At 43.5% G+C, this 22,732-nt stretch overlaps 1 protein-coding gene across 1 annotated transcript in view; it reads left to right on the top strand.

The window, feature by feature from the left end:
- Positions 1–22,732, top strand: part of LOC147886999 (long chain acyl-CoA synthetase 4-like) — a 72,698-nt gene that overhangs the window by 38,318 nt on the left and 11,648 nt on the right. The window contains exons 5-18 of the mRNA XM_087394039.1: positions 3,523–3,571; positions 3,867–3,943; positions 11,173–11,212; positions 11,318–11,412; positions 11,528–11,695; positions 11,892–12,002; positions 12,122–12,209; positions 12,342–12,408; positions 12,596–12,671; positions 12,856–12,973; positions 20,388–20,633; positions 20,743–20,882; positions 21,554–21,736; positions 21,877–21,996. Of these exons, the coding sequence (XP_087250165.1) occupies positions 3,523–3,571; positions 3,867–3,943; positions 11,173–11,212; positions 11,318–11,412; positions 11,528–11,695; positions 11,892–12,002; positions 12,122–12,209; positions 12,342–12,408; positions 12,596–12,671; positions 12,856–12,973; positions 20,388–20,633; positions 20,743–20,882; positions 21,554–21,736; positions 21,877–21,996 (1,578 nt within the window). The remainder of the gene's footprint in view (positions 1–3,522; positions 3,572–3,866; positions 3,944–11,172; positions 11,213–11,317; positions 11,413–11,527; positions 11,696–11,891; positions 12,003–12,121; positions 12,210–12,341; positions 12,409–12,595; positions 12,672–12,855; positions 12,974–20,387; positions 20,634–20,742; positions 20,883–21,553; positions 21,737–21,876; positions 21,997–22,732) is intronic.

Genomic DNA, 22,732 nt, shown 5'->3' with positions numbered 1-22,732 from the left:
CTGTCGGCCACTCAGGGTGCGGTCCTGGCACGTCTCTTGGTCGTAGCTCTACGTCTAACTAGGGCTACTGTGACCCCCGTCGGTCGGGCTCCAACTCTAAACAAGGAGGGGATGTCTCCAAGTGTGATCTGTGTGTCGATCCTCTGATTGAGCTGTCGGGTCACGGGTTCCGGGTCACGGTCATGTCGAGGCCTCGTCTCGTTGGGATCCATGTGATCTAGCTGAAAAAACTCCGTGATAGAGCTCTGAGAGGGATCAACCGAGGAAGAAGTCTGCTCCTGTCTAAAATCCCATAACTATCTCTGAAGAGGCAGTGGAAATGTCCTCGGATCTAATAGTACACAAGATACCTGAAGATGAAATGCTCCTCTGTCTCAACCTCCTGTATGTCACAGAGAGAGCAAAGGTGAGAACCGAAAACGGGAGAGAGAGAGAGCTGAAAGCTTAGTTGCAAATAGATGAGTGTAAGAGAGGTACAATTGAAGGAGTGAGATAAGGTTTTGTCCTAGTGACAAAACCTTAGTAGTCACTAACCATAGTTAGTGGACAAACTGCGGTTAGGGGGAAAAACCTCTTAAAGAGGGAAAAGTGCCCCTAACTAGCTTATTAAATTACATTGGTCACTGCTGAATTATATCTATAATTCTAACAGATTATGCTCTTGCAGACACACAACATTTGGATGAGTTGTATTTACATAGTGCCAAAGGAGCCTCCATTTATTCGGGTTGTAGAGGCCCTGTATATTGTAAGAAACACATTTAAGAGAAGCACTCATGAAAATATATACAAGGAAAAAGTATACCTCATAAAGAAAAGAAGGCATCAAGCCTCTGCCATTGCCTCAGGGTCTTGCTGACCCTCAAAATCCAATTCCCTGACAAGATCATCTTCTTCACAAAGCGGAATACCCTTCTTGACTGCATTGACCCATGCCTTTGAGATTGGGCTATCAGAAGAGGTAGATGGTTGACCAGGAGAAGGAGCAGAAGCATCCCAATTACAGGATTGCAGAGGTCTTTGTTTGAGAGGCACTGTCTTCTTTGTAGGCTGCCATCCCTCATGAGAAGATGAAATATTTCTCCACTTGCTTCCCCTTTCCTTTATCCTTACTTTGAGCTGAAATGGCCTGACTCCGTGTATGAACTGAAGGCTTTGCCCCTTTGGCTTCTGTCTTTTCCACATATGTCTTCTGACCTCCTTTATTAGATGGTTGGGGAATGTCAGCTGGAGAAGGAGGATGAAGGATAGAGGGGCACTTAAAAGCTAGGTGTCCAAACTCGTGACAAGAAAAACAAGCTCCAGCAAAAATCTCCCATTTCAAGGTGAAATATTTCTTTCAAAGATCAACACCCTCAATCTCCACAGCAATAGAAGGAGGGGTTGGTCTAGCAGTCTCTCTCTCTCTCTCTCTCTCTCTCTCTCTCACACACACACACACACAGCCTCAACCACGGAGCTAGGACCCCATTGCCACAGAGGATAAAACTTGGATGGCCCCGCTATGCGAAGTGAATATGATTCCATCATGCATAATGATACATGGTGTCCGGTATATTTGTCTTATGGGAAGAAGGCAGTTAGTACTAAGTGGGTTTACAAGCTAAAAGGAAAGCTGAAGCTCAGTAGACCATTTCAAGGCAAGCTTGTTGCCCATGGTTTGCCGTTCTGTTTGATTTTCTCCAACATTTGAACTTGGACTTTGGTTCACTTAACCCTTTTCCCTTTTCCTCCCCTGAGTGCCTATCTATAAGTGCACGGATGACCTTACATAAGTCTTCTTGACCCTCATTAGCTTGCAAAGATTAAGTTAGGAGTTATTGAGAGGCATCCTCTAGATTTTCAATCCTAGTGTTCAACAACTGATTTTCACAAGTCTTGGGGCGCAATATCTGCTATTTTGGCAGGGTTTTATGAGACGTTCTTCCATTTCTGATCAAAGTCTCTTTTCATGTTTATAGGTTTTCAAAAAATAAATAATTGAAACCCCCGTTAGCAATACGAGATAACTAACAATATAAGATCTTTTAGCAGGCTTAGACAGCTTAGAAAATAATATTTGAAAGCTCATGCTTGTACTTCTGTTCACATTGCTAAACTAATTTTTTTTTCCCTATCTTGGATATTATAATGAGTTTTCTTTGGGCCAAACTTAGCAGACAACTAAGAGGTTGTAGCAGCAAACCATGCTATGTTGTGATGGATTCAATGGTTTTTATCTTGTAATTGATCATCATAATCTACTGTATTTGTTTTCCTCTTTTAGAAGAGTTGACCTAAAAATATCTTCCTAATTCTTATCTGGTTAATATTGCTCATACGACCAAATAATTTATGTCACCAACAGTATTCATAGCATCTATGTGCTTTTGTGGGTAAGCTTACCAAATAACTGTCTTTTTAACCAATTAATTTATGTCACCTGAAATATTCATAGCATCTATATGCTTTTGTGAGAAAACTTACCAAAGAACTATATTTTTTGGGGGTTGAAGTTCCAGAGAAGGATTTGGAGTTATCTCTCATGTCCTATTGCCTTTCCTGGTTAGAAAAATGAATGTAAAGAGGAATGTGGGAAATCTCTTTGTGTGGGACAAACATAAAGGAAGCCTGCCAAGGTGCAGGCTCAAGGAGCAGCCTACCCTGGACTGTGGAAATTGTGGGGAAATCTCCTTGTGTGGGACAAACATGGAGGCAATGTGGGAAATCTCCTTGTGTGCGACAAACATGGAGGAAACCTGCCAAGGTGCAGGCTCAAGGAGCACCCTACCCTTGAATGTGGAAATTGTAGGATGAATAAAGTCAGTCATTTTTTATGCTGGAGTAAAAGCTTACATACCAATAATGCGCCCAAAAGAGAATGTTATTATTATAATCTGAAGCACCATAGTTGCATGGGTAGGAGAATAAGAATGGACAACCCTCCCTCCTTTCAGACCCCCAAAAACAGAGGCATGAGAATGAGTGAATTTTAGGGAGATATGTCAAATTCTGTATCTATGCAATGTCAACATGGCGACCAGTCTAGTTGGACTGTCACTGTGGCAAGCGGCCAGCACTCCTTCATGATTCAAATTCTCAAAGTACATGAGGGAACATTGATGGATGTGTACACATGCAGCTATTGGACATTCAAGGACCAAGTAAGTTGAGAATTAGCTATTATTTTAGCTCAAATGCATTAGCTGTCCCTAAAACATCACAGAACTGGTGTTTGCTCTCAAAGGCATACTGCACTGGCTCATAATTTAGTTGTTGCTAGGCTTTAAACTGGTGTTTACCAGAAAGTTGTCTCGGGGCATACTCATCAAATCCTTCTATTGTCAGTGCTCACTAATGGTCTTTGTGGTTGGCCTGATCAAATATTGTGGTTTGTCTAGGGACTGGTCTTCTATAATGCTTATCGAGAATCATAAAGTTCATATTTTGAGAGAGAGAGAGAGAGAGAGAGAGAGAGAGAGAGAGATTGCAATTGTTGAGCAATCATGTTAAGTTACTTATTTACTTGACTGCTAATTGCAGGCGTGCAATGGACACAGCATATATTGTGTCCCTCTATACGATTCGCTTGGTAATTATTCCTCTGTGTTCTATTATGCTCTTACTCATGTTGATATACATACAAATGTTTTCTTGTCTGTTGGATTTTCACTCAACACAGTTAAATATATATGTATTTCACTTTCCTTTGCAAGGATCAAGGTTTGTCTTAGCTTATTTTTAAATATTTTCCTGTCTTCATATAACACAGCAGGTTGTAGACTAAGTATTGCAATAAATTCTCATATCTTTGGTTTTTTGGCTAGTAGCAAAGTTGAAGTATCTTTGCTGGACTTTGAGACTTTTTGTTGTTTTTTTTAATCAAGGACCGGATGCTGTGGAATACATTGTGGGGCATGCAGAGGTTTCAATGGCTTTTATTCAACAGTCCAAAATGGCAGCGGTATGGGAGGAGTAAAATCAAACTTGGATTTTTGAGCAAATTTGTGTCATTGTCCATTCAATCGACTAGCCTTGAGATGACTTTTTTGTAGATGAGATTAATGAAGGTTTACGCAAAGTTTTGAAGCTAATATATGAAAAGACCTACAGAACTGCATAAGAATACCATCAGAGCCATAGTTTTAGTGACCCACATATTAAAGGGAACTATATTCAGCCATTCATGCATTGAAAAAAGTGGAGAATATATTTGCATGGATCTTCGTTTGTGGTCTAAGTGGATAAACTATTTTTGAAACCTTAAGGGTAGGAGAGCTTGGTGGTTGGAACTTATGTAAGAATTTGACTTTGAGATTCGCTGTCGCAAAGGGTCCACCAATAAGTTGCGGATACCTTGAGAGTAGAATTGGTTATGTGAATGATCTTTGCTTGAAGAGGTTGGTTATGTGAATGAGCTTTGCTTGTAGAGATTTTTCATTGACACAAATTCCCAGATTTTATCTCCCAGACTTTCTCTGAACAGGAGGGGAATGCTATATAAGTCCATGGGTCCATGGTTTGGACATAATGTGGATAGTTCTAGAGGTCAGGTAGCTTAGAGGCAAATATCCTAACAACATTGAGACATTTAGGACATGTAAATACGGGATTGGGAGGACGGTAGACTAGTAGCTTGGTAAATGATACATGGTCTTGATTGTCAATTTATCAAGCCCCTTGTAGTGAAGTAACCCGTACAAAAGTTTGCAATGTCATGGGCTTAACCTGTAGACTGCTAAAGCCCAGGCTGAGATCCAGGAACCAGCGCACATGTTTGAGCGTCGTGACACTCCTAGTGCAGTTCATTCGGGAGTACAACGGACATTGGATATGGTCAAAATGAATGTCTTTTGGCCTAATGAAATGGCATGTAGAACTTTTTGTATGAACAAGTCAATAAAGCTGAGCGCTTAAGACGTAGTGGCCTTGTGTAGCACTTGGATATACTAGAAAAGAAATGGCAGAGTGTTTCAATAGACTTTGTGGTAGGATTACCATGGATCTCTCATGGGAATGATGCAATTTGGTAAAATGTCTACATTCTTCCCTTGAGAGAATTTCGACAACACAGATTTATTCCTTATGGCTGGTTTGCTGAAAATGTAAGTGGCAGAGCTGCAAGTTTAGTGGGCAACTCTGGCAAGCTGTATCCAAGAAATTGAATACTCAGCTTACTATGAGTTCAGTTGATCATCCCAGTCAGATGGACAAACAGAGTGGGTAAATTATACTATGGAAGATATGCCAAGGGCATACGTTTCTAGGAGATAGGCTGATTGAGAAGAGTTTCTTCCTTGGTAGAGTTTGCTTACGATAGTGCATAGGCAGAGGCATTTGGAGCCATCTGCATGTCTTCTTATGATGTTAGTATCTCGGACTCTGTGGAGATTGAGATATTGACAAATTTAGATAACAAGGAGGATTCTCCAAAAGGGATCATTGGCATTGCTGAACAGAGAACAAGAGGGATTACAGGTTACCTCGGTGGGCTCAGGATTCGAACTTGAGTGGAGCTCAGTGAGAGATTGGCAGTTTCAGAGCTTCTGGAATTGGACCAATTGGTGGAGAGCTATGAGTGCAGTTGCAAGGTTCTCACTATACAGGTTACAATGATATGGATGCCAAGATGCTTGGTACCTTATAGTACTGGCCTTTTCCCAGATTTTGGGGGGGCAATTGGATGGAACTGTTAGTACCTGTGTATCTTGAAGGTTCCGATGTGTAATGAAGGGGAAAAAGGGCAAAGCTAGAGGACTTTTTGAGGCCCTTTAGGTGGAAAATGTGGAGGGACTATATAAGTCCCCATCCACCCCCGACTATGTACTTTTTGATGTGACATCTAATCCTATCTACTCCCACCTCCTTCCTCCTACGTGCTGCCTACACTCTCTCTCCCTATCTCTCTTCCCCTCACTCCTTCTCTCCCTCTTCCTCTCCCTCTAACCCCCTTTCCCTCCTCTCTCTCTCTCTCTCTCTCTCCTTCTTCTCCCCTTCTTCTCCCCTCTCCTCTTCCCCCTCTCCTGCCATCTCTGGCCTTTTCAGCCCCTATCCCCCTTCATTGCATTGGTATCAGAGCCTCCGACCCTAGCACCCTTGCTTTTCCTTTCACGCAGTACACCAATCTGCTGGTGAACCCGACATGACAAATATGCCTATCTCTGCTAACAAGTAGAGAGGGAAATGCGCTTCGCCAAGCAGCTCTTCTAATCTGGAATCAGTGCTGCCTTTTTCTGCGTTCACCCAGGCAGCAGACGAAGTTGTTGGAGAATAGGCATGTCAGACCACCGAGGACCACCGTATGAGCTTAAGCTGTGATCCAGAACTTAGCAAGCAGTGCAAGTCCAAGGACATAGAAGATCCTAATGCCCAAAACTCAGTGAATCCTAATGCCACACCCTCGCCAACGGAGGCCTAGCGGGAACCAAACAAACAGTGAGGCCTCACAGCGAATCAATATCCCTTGACCAACTGGTGTGTGCGATAAAGCTACCGGGCGATCCGGGTCGACACAATCAGTTGCCCCTTCCTCGTCCTTCCCCTACGTCGCCCGTTGCTGTTGCAGACGCAAATCAGCTGTTGCAAGTGCCACGCCCACGCCATGAGCTGTCCGTTTACCCAGCCAGTCACGAACCAGTTCCGTCTCCAGCTATCCCATCTCGTCCGTTACCAAGCAGTCACGAACCAGCTCTCCCATTCCGTCCATTTTTCGGCCGTCACCTGCTCCTACTGCGTGATCACCCATGAGCCTACCCGCTGCCTATTGCGTGATGGTGCTTGTTGAGCTCTACTCTGCCCATGCTGCCCACCATTCGTGGCGGCCCTCGCCGCAACGCCTGGCTCGTCGCTTCTTGCAACCTTAGCCTACAGGGTTCCAAGTCTTAGATTAGATTTTAACCAGGGTTAGTTTAGTTAGGGGTTAGGTTTAGGTTTGGTTAGTTTGGACCTAGGCTAGGTTAGTACTAACCAGGGTTAAAGGGAGGGTTAGGCTAGCCTAAGTCAGTGTCTTATCAGTCCTAATAGTCCTAGGGTAGTGTTGTCCTAATGGTCCTAGGTGACTTAGGAACCCCCCGCGCCCATCCCCCCCCCCCAAAAAAAAAGGTCAAAAGCTCATAATTTTCCAGCCTCTTTTAGGGGTTTTCCACAGCCCTATTTTGGCTCATTCGGGCCCCGTTTCAAAGCTTCTTCAACGACCTTTCTCTAGAGCCTCTCCATCGACCTTTTTCGTGTTTCGTGCTCATTATAGCAGGGATTTGCTATCCACTTCTCCTTGCCTACATTTGAGCTCCTCTCTCCAGGGCCAGTTACCATGCCACCGAAGCGTGCCCCTTGTGATATATTGCATGACAGTGATGAGGCTGCTTAGTATGAGCAAGTGCCTACCATAGTGGCTGCATCTAGTGGTGGTACAGATGTTCCTTCCAGTGGTGGTAGTATGAGCAAGTGCCTGCCATAGTGGCTGCATCCAGTGGTGGTATAGAGGTTCCTTCCACTCAGCCTCTCTCTCCTACATCTTGGGAAGTGCATGCAACGCATAGACAGTTTTTGGATGCCCTTCCCTCTATGCTCCAAGGTGCTTTCCGCCAGATAGGACAAGAGTTCAGCCAACAGCTTACCACAGCCATGGCTATGTAGGATACCGCACTTGCCCAGATGGGACAACAGATTGGTCAGCAAATCACATCTGCCATTGCTATGCAGGATAAGGGTAAGCAGCCCGCACCCCAGCAAGGGGACCACTCAAACAGTCAGGATGTTTTGTCTGCTCCACGCAAGGGGTTTTATGGCAGATGCCCGCCGTGTCTATGAGCATTAGTCTTCTGGACTGTTGCATGTATCCCATCATGGGGATTATCTGGACATAGATGATGCATTTTCTGTGCCACAGAGCGCTTTCTTGCAGGATGTCAGGCCATCTTTTGGCTCACAGCTTTCTGCATCTATGCAGGCTGAGCCATCTCTTTTGGGCCGACTCGTTGGTGTGCATCCGGTTAGTGCTCTTTTCACCCACCAACGAGTATGCCTGGAGCTGGCTTGGGTTTATATGGCAGCCCACACCCCTGGGAGAGAGGTCAGTCCTCTTCTCAGCCCTTCGGTATGCCATCATTTCGGAGAGATGCATTTGGCTGAGAGACCCGGGGTTCATACATCTATCACTCCACCAACGAGCACATATAGAGCCAGTGCATCAGATGTCAGCAACTACTACGCAGCAGGGGGTTAGTGGTGGGCAGCAAGCTACTTTTGATGATATGCTAGCAGATTCTTTGCGTTCATATAAGGCCCTATCTAAGGCCATCAAACTTGAGATGTCCTTCTCCGATTATGTGAACCTCAAGCGTGATGATGCACGCACTTCCGGAGGTTACACACACAAGAATTATGCAGCCAAGGATATCAAGGACAAACTCACAGTGCATAAGTTCAAAGGGGACACTCGCACACCTAATGAGCTGGAGGAGTGGCTTACGAAGTTTGAAGATTATTTCCGCTTCTACCCAAAGCAAGATGAGGATGGCATAATCTTTGCGGGTATGCACATGCAAGACTATGCACATACTTGGTGGCGTTATATAAGGGACTCGCCTCAGAGGCCAGCCACATGGAAAGAGTTCAAAAAGTTGATGATCACCACATTTGTATCCTCGCTCATACTAGAGCCATATCTGGCTGAATTCTATGCATTATCGCAGTCTGGTACTGTCCAAGAGTACTTGCAGCATTTTTGGAGACTTTCCTTGTTTGTACAAGACGTATTTGAGAGAGGGAAGTTGCTGCGTTTCATCCAGGGATTGAGTCCTTCTCTTGCTGCAGATGTGAAGCCACATTACCCTCAAACAATTGAGCGTGCAGCCCAATTGGCAGAGGTATCTGAGCCCAAATATGCCAACAAGTATAAGATGACAGCGGGCAGCGCATATGGGAATGCAAATGAGATTGAGAAGAAACCTAATGTGATTGATTTGCATGAAAGAAAATCAACAGCAGCACCATTTCCGAGGTTTCCCACTGTTACAGGCAGCAAGATGCCATATGCTAAGCCATACAACTCATTTGATGCTAAGCCAAGTGTTGGAAATGAAAAATCAGAATTTAAACAACACACCGGGGCTATTACAGATAGCAGAAAGCGGGCAAACTTATGCTTTAAGTGTGGTGAGAAGTGGACTCCTGAGCATCGGGAAGTTTGCAAAATGCTCAGCATGATTATTGAGATATCAGATGATGAGGATTTAATGGATGCTTTTGAGACTTTGGATGCCACTCATAATGATTCAGAGGGTGCACGGGTCGTGGAAGAAGCTCTAGATGTTGGAGCCACGAAGGGGGCTGATTTCCCCTTTGATACCGGTGGTGCTAATGAACATAATATGCATGGTATACAATCGGATGACACTAGGCCCACATGTAACATGCAAGCCCGTTGGCCTAAAGTCTTTCATGTGGAGCATCAGGTCGCTATGTCTTTTCTTGCGCGAGAGAATGCAAATGGAAATGCTCCTATGGACGAGGAGGAGATCTATTGGGATGTGCACCAAACAATTTATGCTATCTCTTTTCATGCCTTGATGGGTGCCAAAAGTGCTGAAACTTTCGTATTGAAAGGACAAATTAATGGCAGGACTGTTCACATGCTTGTGGACAACTGTAGCACTCATAGTTTCATCAATTCTAATACCTTACAGAAGGTGGGACTGGACAGTGTGGCAGGTGGCAAGGGCCAACATGGCATTGTAGCCATGTGACATGCTGCCCTTCATGTATGTATTCGTATTGATCAATAAGGGAGATGAGAGGTGATGAGATTGACAAAGTCAGCATTTTGCTACCCTTGTCTATGTTGTCTATGGCAAGGCAACTTACAGCACCAAATAAAGTAATGTACATTGATGCTTCTCCTTCGACCAGAAGGATGATGCATGGAATCAGATCCTTATCTGAGCAGGGGGTTTACAAACATGATTATACGCCAATTATCTTGAAGGATGTAAAATCCCTGGGAAGTAAAGTTCGAAGCCATGAGGGTTTGAGATAGTGAGGCTGTTTTACCCTTGCCACCTGTTGAAGCTTCAAATGGTGTATAGCGAAAGATGAATATGATTGGGCCAAGTCATAGTAGCTAGTCCCTACTATGCGTGATGGAGTTTATGGTTTTCAATCTTATGAGTGACTATTGTGAGATTGAAACTGCACTATGTTGTGTTTTTAGAGGATGAGTTTGGGAATGTTCCTGGATTCATCTAGGTATATGATTGGGCCAAATAATGTTCACAATGCCAATCCTCTAGCTAGAGCCATATCTGACTGTAGCTACTTTAGAGAGTGAGGGTCATTTAGTAATAGATAGCCCTACAAAACTTAGAGGAGAGAGTGGATGTCAGCACCGATTCCCAGCCACAGGTTGAACAATGAGAAGTAGAATTCAGGAATATATTTTGGAAGGTAGAATAAACTGATGTCAGGATTAAAATATGAGAGGAAGGGAGCAGCTCAACAAGGTGTGCACCAGAAAGTGAAACACCCTCTCAAAATCTCAACCGTAGGGCATGTCAGGGATCTATCTACAGCGTGAATTGAGACCTCCTTCGTGTCCATGCTATACTGTGCTTGGTCAGGGACATGTTATGTTGGCCGTGTGTGTTCATGATCTCCTCAAGATGACTCTCCCTAGTAGTTGCTTTTCTGAATGCCATACTTCCTTTGCCATATATTTCTGGTTCAAGGAACTAAAAACTCATCTCAAATAGACTACGAAGGGAGCCTTTCTTATTTCACAAGGTTATGATCTTGTGATATGCAATTTCCACCTGGGACCTATAGGGGTAAGAATTTGTGCTAATTGAAAATGGCAACCTGTGTCTATAGCTGTGTAGTTAAAATTAAGGCAGTCTTGCTGGGGATAATTGTCACATGTATTATAGTGTTTTGGAATTTATGGCAGACCTTGAGGCTTTTCTATGTTCGTAGTAGAAAAGGGTGAAATTCGGCGTAAAAAATTTCAATTATCCTTAGATTTATGATGTTGAAGAACTACAATGGTAAGCATTATTACCTAACACTTATAGCTAGCACTCAATTAATGGTTTCAATTTTCGGTTATGGTGTATGCCTCTTAGCACTATGCTGGTTTACTCACTCGTTCTTCCATTTCACGTGATTTCTGAATGCCTTATTTATACGCGGTCTTTGCAGATACTCAAATGCCTACCCAGATGTACAGAATATCTGAAAAGTATGTGCAAAAACCCTGGAAAAGTCGTAGTCTGTATCATTCAGATTGTATGATCTAATCAATGAAGATGCTCTGTAGTGTCTTATTAGTTGGTTCCTTTCTCAGCCTTGGTCTGCTTTGGAGATGTTTCAAAGGAACAGCGGGACGAAGCAGAACGACTGAATGTCACAGTATATTCATGGAATGAATTTGTAGAGTTGGTAGGCAATTAGCATTTCAAGTTCTGTCGGAATGTGTCAGCTTTCCTATGTTGATCATTTTGTGGCTAGGGATTTCTTTGGTCTGTAGCTTCTTTAGTGTTTTCTTGTCATACAGGGTGAAAAGAATCCTGTGGATATATCGCCTCCCAAAAAGGAAGACATTTCTACTATAATGTATACTAGTGGTACTACTGGGGAGCCCAAGGGTGTTCTTCTAACCCATGAAAACATAACAGATGCCATTGGCGGAGTTGATAAACTGCTTGCTGCGTTGGGAGAGAAGGTACACTACTTTCGAAAAAATATTTTGTTTGATAGATGATTTATATTTTAAATGGAATAAGACATTCAACTAAAACCTTCCTATTTTAGAATTTGCAAATAGGGCTGTGAATAAGAAGGATGCTTTTAAACCATATTGACATATGTACCTTCAGCTTTTCTTGCCATTTTACTGACCCTTGCACTTGCTTGTTTAGATAACCCAAGAAGATGTTTACTTCTCTTTCCTTCCTCTTGCTCACATTTTTGACCGCATAATTGAGGAATACTGTGTGCGTGGTGGTGCTGCTATTGGTTTCTGGCAGGGAGTAAGTTTCTTTTAGCCCCTGATCTTGCGTTTCCTTGATTGACAGCTAGAAGTACTCTTACCCAAGTGTAATTGGTTTTTGAATTGGGATCTAACGTCAATTAATTGTTTATATTAAAGGATGTAAAACGGGTCATAGAAGACGTTGGTGAATTGAAACCAACTATTTTTGCTGGTGTTCCCAGGGTTTATGATCGTATCTATTCAGGTTTGTTCATTTTATAGTAGGGGCAGTGAGGTGAGAGGTTGGGGTGAAGCTGTCAAATGGTGTTTTTGTATCCAATGCACACAAGCTCTGCTTGGATTTTAATAATTGATGTATGTTCACTTGTGTCTTCAGGTGCATTGGAGAAGATCCATGCCGGTGGCTTCATTCGGAAAACTATTTTTGATATCGCCTTTAAGTAGTAAGTTGAGTTACTCAAAAGTTTTCGTCAATCTCTCTTCCTGCAACGAGTTCTTTTCTTTTTCCTTGAATGCATTCTTTCTCAATTGACGGCATTTTGTTTCAATTATTGATTTTGCAAGTCCTTTGTTCGTAGTTACCAACTTTGAACCTAACGTCATCGTATATTGGGCTGTGAGATGAACCAGCAAATTGAGCCGCATGTTGAAGGGTTTGAAACAGGACAAGGCATCTCCTTTTCTGGATAATCTTGTGTTCAGCAAGGTGAGGCTTTATTTATAGGAATGGTGGTTTAATAACAATGTCCTTCCGCGTGTTTGGCTCAACTTGTTTTCATGATGGCGCCGAATGGAACACCTTATGATCTGATTTGAAAAGTGGTTGTATTGTTTCTCTTTTTCTTTTCCTTTTGTATCCTGTTCTTCCTCTCAATGTATGGGAGATTTAGATAAAGCAAGGTCTGGGAGGTCGTGTTCGCATTCTCTTGTCAGGTGCAGCTCCCTTGGCAAGACATGTTGAGGAGTTTCTGAGGGTGACTACCTGTGCTCTTGCGGTGCAAGGTTATGGTAGGTTCACTATATCCCATTCTTTAGGCAATCTCAGCATTTTTGCCTGGAAGTAAATTGACAGTTCTCGCATTATGCATTGATCCACTGCAGCACCAGCTTGTATTTTCTCTGGCTAAAAAAGGAACTCGCTTGGTGTAGTATGCGATTTGAATTTTGCACATTATTGAAAGATTTTGTACTGAAATTGGCACTATACCTTTTTTAATGGATATGGTTGAGGTCTTACCTGCAGTCAGCCGGCTAAGTTTGACCGTCATATTAGGATGATGTACTTAGCTGAAACTCAGGATAGTTCCCAGCTTCAGAAAAATACGCTTAAAGAGGGTGATTTGTTGTGCGGTGTGACATATTTCTAATTCGCTAATGGTTATACGAGTGAGATTAGTTGCCTTACACTGCCTTCTGGTTGCATGAATTTCTGCATTGTAGTGAATTGAGCTACTGTCAGATGGTTTCTTGTTAGTGTTGACCAATCATGAAAAGTAATGCTATGTGATGGATGCAGTTGAGCACATTTGCTCAAGCATCCACTTTATTTAGGTAAGATTGTTTAGGCTTGCAGCTCTCCACGATGGCTTTTGCTTTAGCCATCAAAACCATGTCTTAAGTCTTGTGTGTATGCTCAGGAGCCTTAATGTGTCTGTTCTATCTAACATGCAGCGCAATCTTCGAATTTATAACTCATTTCAAATACGTTACTGACAAAGAGCCTTATTGTTAGACCTTATGTGGATCTCCGAGTATCCCGTTATCCTCAACTGCATCATGCTAGCCCATCCTATTTTCGCTTCCTACATAGCAAGCTTAGTTTGCTTAAGTTCCAACTGCTTACTCCTTCAAAACATGAAGATTAGGCAGGTACAAAAGCATTCCAGGACCTGTTTTGTTAGTGCCTAGATTACAACAAAAACATATTTTTCGAGTGTTCTGTACTGCACTACACATCAACCAGCTTCTTGCTATCTTTTTTCAAACAGCAAAAGGAACTTTCTATCAATGCTTGAAAAAACAGAACCATACAAGTTGGCTGGCGCCAACCGAAAGAAGAAACCCAAAGGCCTGCCTGGATCCTAGGAACGCAGTTTACTGCCTAGGGTATCTCCGGGGGGGGTGTTATACAACCAGTGAATCCCTCACTGTGTGAAAGTGTAGAAAAATCCTACAGGCCATGCCTTGCAGAATTGCTCCTGCCTTTCGTCGGTCGCTCTAGAGTCCGATGCTCCATGCTCCCAAGTGGCACGCAGAGTATAGATAATATCCTGCCAAATAGCAGTTGTAAAGGACAAAGGTAGGACGAGCGGTGGACTTCCTCCTGATCCAAGAGCACATGTTCTCAACAGGAGATATAAACCGCCGCCATCCTTTACTTCCGAGAAGGGCCCCAGAAATATGGTCATTAGCAGTAGGCCGCAACGGGAGTGTCTTCGTCGTTCCGAGTAGTTGCTCCCGAGGTCTATGACCAAGGAGAGCTTATCACACGTCGAGCAATTTGAATGGGCCTCCGCATGGACAAGTCCAGGATTGGCATCCTGAACGTTTATGCACCAATTGGTCTTTTGGAGCTTCTTGAGAGAGTGCCTTCCAAACGTGGACTCTTGGATTGTCAAGGGCAACTTCAACTCTAGGGTTCGCAAAAGACAAGCAAGGAGGGGCTTCATACGCAAAGATGCCGGCAGCAGAAAGGAGCACATGGGAAACGTTCATCTTTGCGGTCAATGGCAAGGACCTGTGGAGAGAGGCAGAGTTCACCAGGACTCCCGCCAGCCTCCGCTTCTCCTTTGGGCAGAGGTGACACGACGGCTTATGGAGCACCTGGACAGGTTCTACATTGGGGATTGGGCGATACATAGAGGGGGCTCCATAGGGATTCTGGCATGTTCTCGTACCATTTCTCCCTCGCCAAGTGGGTGCAACCGGGAGACAGGATGACCAAGCAGTTCTTCCAAACCACTAGGCCACGATCAGCAAGGGAGACTCCCAGAGTCCTCTTAGCCCGGGAGGTAGTTTGGGATCAGGTTCCGTCAGTGGTTCCATCAAGTCTGAGCAGTCTGAGCAGACAGTGGTACCGTTTGTGGATGAGGAGCTGTGGGAGTCTCTCAAGGCCCTCCCTCCCTAAAAGTGCCCCAGGGAGGATGGACCCCAATTTTCTTTTAGAGTTTTTGGGAGTTTTAGCCACACTGTTGAGGCAAGCTTGTCAAAAGATCTTCGACTCCAGTTCACTCCCTCACTCATCGAGCCAAGGTTGCACTCATTGACCCAGGGTTGGATTTGCCTGATTCCAAAGGGAGGAGACAGGTCAAACATTCACCATTGGAGACCAATCACCCTTTTGAACACCGCATACAAGATCCTAGTACAAGGTCTTCAATTTGCGGTTGTGCCCCTATCTCTCCAACATCATTCACGATACACAGACTAGCTTTGCTCAGGAGCGCAGCATCCTAGACAATACCTTCACGTTTTGGGAGGCCATGGATTGGGCCAGGGAGGTGTCACAACCCCTAGCCATCCTTCTTTTGGACTTCGAGAAGGCCTACGATAGGGTGGGGGTGGAATGGGCCTTTTTGGAAGGCACTAGCAGGTTGGGCTTCACTGAGCGTTGGATTGGGAGGTCTCAGCTCTCTATGTAGGGAGCTCTAGCCAGGTCCTTATTGGTGGTCATATGGACGAGGCCTTCTCCCTCTCTCGTTCGGAACGGCATGGCTGCCCTTTAGCCCCCTTCTTCTAGTTGAGGCCCTAAGCTACTTCTTGCGTTCCCACGCCACAGGACTGATTGGAATGAGACTTCCGATCCGAAAGGAGGAGCTTTTGGATTCAGAGTTTGCAGATGACATGGCTCTGTACATGAAGGGATCAACATCGAGCTTGGGGGCAGTCAAAGGAGCCTTAGCCATCAATTGCGAGGCTTCTAAGCTCAGATCAACTGGACCAAATCGATCGGTTTCTTCACAGGGGCGGAGGAGGTCTAGGAGGTCTGAGACTAGGGAGTTGCTTTCGGTTTTCGGTGGATCCCCCGTGGTCAAACAAATACCTGGGATGTCAGGTGGGGATTGACATTCCCGGTTCTAGGGCGGAAGCTTTTATACTAGACTCAACCAAACTCTCTCTTGCACGAAGGGCTTTGGTAGTCAGCTAGGTTCTCTTAGCCACGGCCTGGTACATCGCTTCCTGCTGGTGTTTTCATAGGGGCTGCATGGGTTGACTTAGGCACCTAGTGCTCAACTTCCTTTAGGCTGGTTGGGATGGCACAACAAACACCACGGCCCGAGCTGCTTGGCAGAAAGTGATCATGCCGCAGGCTTGAGGTGGTCTACGCATCATCGACCCAGAGATGCAGAGCAAAGCCCTCTTGGACAAGTTTGCGGCTCGTGGCCTTACCCTAGGCGTAGAGCCTTGGAAGCTCCTCCTGCAAAGGGGGCGTCTCAAGAATACCCCCCACACTTAAAATTCCACGGTTTGGATAGGATATTTCATACAAGGCATGGCAACTTGCCAATTTGTGTCCTGCTTGATCTTTCCTATGTATTGGTAAACTTGTATTAGTGCACGTATTGTATGGTCCTCTGTTAGTTCAAGTAAAGTGTGGAAGTCTTTGTTTCTATGTGTTACCTCAAAAAGGTTTTACAAGTTTTTTCAATATCATTCCAAGTTGCCTCAGCGATACTAGTGCCCTAAACCTATACTCCAAAGAGCAAGACTTGTATCATTGGTAATTCATGCTCTCAAAAGAATAGTAGTTCATCCAGTTTGCTATTATTCTGCTTTTGGTGCACTTTTTCTGCTTGTGGATGGAGAATGAGTACCATTGCAATCTTTCGGTCCTCTTAAGTGATGCAATAGTGTATGTACTATCTTCTTTTGAGTTTCGGCATGCATTATGTTAGTCCTCTCGACATTCATTATGAGTTCCTATTTCGGAAAAAGCGAATCAGTGCTTCTCATAAGATTTCGAATACTTTTGCGTTTGTTTTAATATAATCACACATCATCTGCACAGAGAAGCAAAATTATTGTGAAGCACGTCAAACTACTACATAGCTCTTGAAAATTCCATCAATATTGCCTCAAGCTGGCCTATACGTGGCATATCTAGAGAGCCAGATGCACAGAGGCCTTTGACCATTCCCGAGTTCACCCTTCTGATACCTTGGCCAATATTTGGATAGATACTACACATACTTTGATGGCCACTTGGATCAGCATGCAGGGATCTCTCAAGTGGCCTCTGCTAGGAGGATTGCTTTCCTTAGGGAATGGAGAGGCTCCCCTTTCTTCTTGGAGTCCTCTACAGGGTTTGCCGGTAACCTTTGATTTTTTCCACCTTCTTTTGAGGAGTTTTTGGCCATCTTGAGGTCCTATTTCATGCCCTGCATGTTGTATTTCTGCTTTGAGCTAGCTCTCGCAGGTTTTGTTCATACTTAATAGAAGTCTTTTTGTTGGAAAAGAATAATAATACTTTACCCTAGTATGGCTCATAAACACATGTGAAAGCCAGTCATATGTTTGTAGCCCACATCGTACTTGCTTATATAGAAGGCTATGGCTGCCACATATTACTTGAGTTACTTCCGTTGTACGCCATAAAGTGTTTATCTTGTTATGCAGCATATTGATGGAACAGAAAAGAGCTTGGAGAGTCAGAAGGTACAACGTAGAGAGGAATGGGGTCAAAGAAAAGCTTTGAGGTGGTGAGAAAACATGGAAGCAATGGTGGCAGTGTTAGAAAACTGAGGTGGAGGTTGCTTGCTATAGCCAACACTCTTTGCAGCAGAAGATTGTAAAAGTGTATGCCAAGAAATCGCACAAAGCTATTTCAAATCTCACTTCTTTCCTTAATGTGTACAAGTGCATAGAGAGAGAGATGCAGATAGTTATTGAACTAGCACAAACATTATCCAGTTGTCCCCCTCAGAAAGCTAAGGAGAACCTGGATCCTGCCATGCACCACACTCCCAAGGTTTGTTTCTTCCTTTCTTCACTCTTGCAATACCGCAACCAAGTCCTTCACTAGGACAATAAGATTGTCGTGGCTGATTCACAGATTTTCAAGGCCGAACGTCTTCCAGAAGTCCTGGACCATGAGCTCCTGATGAGCTCTCAGTTGTGTAATTCTCTAGTGACAATATTCCCTTTTCATTCTGACCTGTAGATGTCCCTATCTCCACCAAATAGGTTCACGATAGTGATGAATCCACCCATTTCATGCTTGCTTTGAAAACAAGCCAGGTACCTCATGAAGCACCCACAACTTCCCGGTGTAACTTTGTGTACTTTCTTTAGTGTCCCTGCATCCATCTGACTTTGATTCTTGAGATCCCCTGAAAGACAACTCCCTTACACAAGTGATGTCGGCTTTGTTCCTTGAATGACCTGAACAAATATTGCTGTCCATCATCTTCACAAAGGTCTTTGGTCCCTCTGGCTCATCAGACCATATCTCAATGTCAGACATACACACAGGTACACCTAGATCTGCATACATAATCTCAGCAATGCATGGAGTTGTCACCAAGAAGTACCACTCTTCCCTTGCTGTTATCCTGTGCAACAAAGGTTTTGTCCTAGTTTTTTTCGTACTTTCTCTTCTGAGATTTAATCTGCAGAAGCATAGTTCTCGAAAGTAGCTGGTGCTGACCGTTGCCCTGCAATTATAGCTGTTACAAACTGTTTGTAACTCCTGGCGAGCATGCCAAGCAAAAGCCTAGCAATCCATGCTGAATCTGTCTGCTGAACAATTGCTAACAGCTGATCCCTCATTTGTTGAGGTGACCTCCACGGTGTCCTCTCCTCCATCCTCATGTTGTAGAGTTCCATATCTAGGTTGAGGGCCATGTTGTTGAGCTTGTACATATTCTTTAGCATGATCATGTTCAACTGTCTCTGCCAGTTGAATGTGAGGGAGGACCAAGTCGCAGTCATGCCAATAATTATTGCCAGGGCCTCTGCATGTCGCAGTACCACTCTTTGACTGCATCTGGATCTGCTGGTGTCATCACCACCCCAGTCATATATTTTATATCTTGTGGCCTCAGCTCCACTCCCCACTATCGCCGTCTCCCAGCTACAGAACTGTTCTCCTACCTCCTTGCGGCACCTTCAAAACAATGTCAGCCTGCATGCTCTCCTAGAGTTTCAGTGGGCTTTGTAGTGATGCCCCGCAAACACACCTTCTTGCTGCTTTGGTGGACAGCCAGTGGTGAGGCATTGTTTGCTCCTTGATCCTTGACCTCCTTGCTCCTTGTTGTGAGGCTCTGTTATATGTGTCTCTGGACCTCAGTTCTGCTGTTTGTGCAGCCGATACTGGGGCTCCAGAATAGCCCAAATACTGAATAATAACTGCCCCCACTGGGGCTCTTTATATAGGGGCTGGATGTCCCCAGAAGTAAGGGAGAACTCATTGAAAGCATTAGGAGTATTGGAATTTTCGATTAACTTCACGTGGTGGTATTATTCTGGTAGTTACAAGTTAGTCATTCGCTATTTTTGGCATCAATCAATATACTTTCAAAAGTAGCTAGAATTTTGACGAATTTTCAGACATATTAGGGTCAGTACTCATGCTGATCTTGTTTCATATGAGAAGCTTGGAACTTTCTCTCAGTCATTGGATCAAAACCGTTTTTATTTGTTTTGCAAAGTTGAACGGTTATAACAATTTATGTATGAATTTGATCGGTTAATACAATTTTTTATTCCAGAATGATGTTTGTAGTGCAACCTACACTGAGATACAAATTACACTATCATTTGGTAAGGACATTAAGATTTTATGCTTCAATAAAGCAGGATTCTCAGAGCAATTTCGTGCAATGTCACATGGTCATAAAAGAGAAGCCTTTTTGTGGCAGGAAAAATCTATAAGTTATTTGAACAAGGCCTTGTCCAGGAGGAGTATTTATATGTTTTTGCCTCGTAAACACAATTCCTTTTGGATCCTGTTCTTGTGCCCTTAATTTACTGGTGTCATTGGTCTAGATTCACCACTTTGTGTATGATGGGAGCATGCTCATATAGAGCTGGGATAGAACAAGGCCTTGTCATGTAAGGCAGCCTTTCAACCTGTAGTCATGAGAAGGGTGACGTGCTTGTGTCTACGTGAGAGCCCAGCTTACAACAAGTGCATTTGTTTCAAGATAGGTGAGGTGTGTTTCTGAATCAGGTCATTTGTGTTAATGCCTCCTCAAACTATCTATGTGGTATGCAAGTTTCTTGAAAGACAAGCTCTGGAGCTCCTGGTATTGCCATTGTGATTTTCCTTGTCTTTGAGCTTTGAAGATTTCATGATGGATGGGCTTTGTACAGAGCCTAGTCAATTCGCTAACGTGGACATTCCTTGATGTGTGTTCCAGCTACATGTTTCAAGTCAGAGAATTTTGGATGTGAGACTGATCATGGTTCATGGATGTTGCAGGATTGACTGAAACTTGTGGTGCAAGCTTTGTCTCCATTCCCGATGTCATTTCAATGTTGGGAACTGTTGGAGCCCCACTGCCAAACATTGAGGTGTGCCTGGAGTCTGTTCCAGAATTGGGGTATGATGCACTTGCTGAACCTCCTCGTGGAGAAGTTTGCATCAGAGGAAAAAGTGTGTTTGTTGGCTACCATAAACGTGAGGATCTCACTCGAGAGGTTCTCGTGGATGGATGGTTTCACACAGGTAGAGTCCATTTGGAGGCATTTAAGTTTTGGGGATATGAACACTGGCATAACATAAAATATTTACTGATGGTTGTGAGATTTTTGTCTTATTGTTTATTGGAGGGCAGGTGATATTGGAGAGTGGCAACCTGATGGTGCTTTGAAATTGATCGATAGGAAGAAAAACATATTCAAGCTTTCCCAAGGAGAGTATGTTGCAGTTGAAAATCTTGAAAGCATTTACAGCTCCTGTCCCCTTGTTGAGTCGGTACGAGCCTGACCGTCTAACATTAAGTTTCTTTGGAGGTGGAGGTACTAGGGACAGTAAAGATTGCATTGGGAGGGAAGGTAGAGGTGATTGGTGGGGAAGGGGGTGGGAAGAGAGGGTTGGGGGGGGGGATGGGGGCTGAACATCTTTCATAATCTGCAATAGAGTATATGGCTTGTGCTGGTTGAATTCCAAGATGTATGGTAGGATTGACGTACATGCAAAAGTCTGAATGCATATGAATTTATCCATGGAGATAATACAATGATTTTTCCTCGATTCTTTTCTATGCTTATTTGTGTTGATGAAATTGTTCCATTTTTCCGGTCAGTACCTTTGAAGATTACAGTTTTTTACCTGATGATTTTTCATGCTCTATACATAGTATTACATCTCAATTTCTCATCATCTTATGCAAGGAATTACCTGAAGAATTTCAGTAAGTTTGCTTATATGCCTGTTCAAATTTTCTTTGTCCAAAAGGATATAGTTAGAAAAGGTATCTAATATGTAGTATTGCCGAAGGAAAGCTCCTGGTAATAGACATATCATCCTCATGTTTCACCGCCGTGTTTTATGTTGTAATGCAAACCAGTGTTTTGGGGAATATTTGGAAGTTTTGACAGAGTGTTTTTTCTTCTGATGTGCAAAATGGAGTTGTATTATTGCAGATCTGGGTATATGGCAACAGTCTTGAATCGTCAATCGTAGCCATTGTTGTTCCTACAAAAGCAGCCCTTGAGGATTGGGCAAAGGCTAATGAGCTGGAAGGTGATTTTGAAGCCATATGTAGCAGTAAGGAAGCTACTCACCATGTTCTTAGTGAACTCAACGCAGTTGCAAAAAGCAATAAGGTGACTTTTGTAACTATTTTCTGTCTTGTAAATAGGAGATGCCATTGGCTGCATAAGCTTAAATGTAATTGTTAATCTATAGGTCTCTTTATCATGCATGAGATAAATTAACCAGAGATCATTCTGTTTTTATTTTTCAGCTTACGGGATTTGAGTTCATCAAGGCTGTTCACCTGGAGCCACGGGCTTTTGACATAGAGAGAGATTTGTTAACCCCTACATATAAGAAGAAGAGGCCGCAACTTCTTAAGTACTATAAAGTAAGGTTCTTTCCATTGCTTTCATAAAATTTTCTTGCTGTCATTGATTTGGGCTTTTCAAATTTGATTTTTTTTTCTTCTGAACTGGTTGGTTTTGGGTAATTTTCATATTGTTATGTATATGGTTGCTTACTCCTGCTTTGTTAAGCTAGTCAATTGTTCTTCCTATTTTGTATATTACTTCCACAAGGTCGCATTATCGAAGAAAAAGATGATTAGTAACAGAGATTTGAAGCATGTGCCAAATCTGCTGTATATACTAATTTGCACATCTTTTGAATTCATGTCCTTATAGTGGGTCTCTGCAGCCTCATGTGGCTCTAAAGCATTTTTTGCTGCTAGCTCCTCTTCTATCAGATGAGGGTAGCATATTGGGTGCTTCCACAGCATCAGAGGTTGGACGTTGGTTCTTGCGGTGTTCCAAAACTTCTTTAAGATAACTTCCTAGCTTTGTAGCTGGCTGCTTCAATAGACTTTCAGGTTGCCTCTGTCGTCATCTCTCTCTGATGTGTGCAGGCTGGACATCTTAGGAGTAGTACATGCTGCTCATTTTCTATTCCCCCATGGGGCAGATTTTGTATATTCTTTCTTCTCTTTGGACCCTAGGTCTTGCCCACCTTTCCATTTCCATCTCTAGATCATGTGAGCTGGTCCTCATTTTGCATATTAAATGCCTTTTAAACATTGATATGTCTTCCTGATGTATTTTTGCATCCCATAGCTGTTGATTGGATTA

This window comes from Dipteris shenzhenensis, chromosome 23, assembly GCF_047967505.1.
Source record: "Dipteris shenzhenensis isolate YYH24624 ecotype China chromosome 23, Dip_SZ_1.0, whole genome shotgun sequence".
In the NCBI taxonomy this organism is placed as follows: domain Eukaryota; kingdom Viridiplantae; phylum Streptophyta; class Polypodiopsida; order Gleicheniales; family Dipteridaceae; genus Dipteris; species Dipteris shenzhenensis.
Note: the sequence above shows the minus strand (reverse complement) of the source record. Positions and strands in the feature narration are given on the sequence as shown.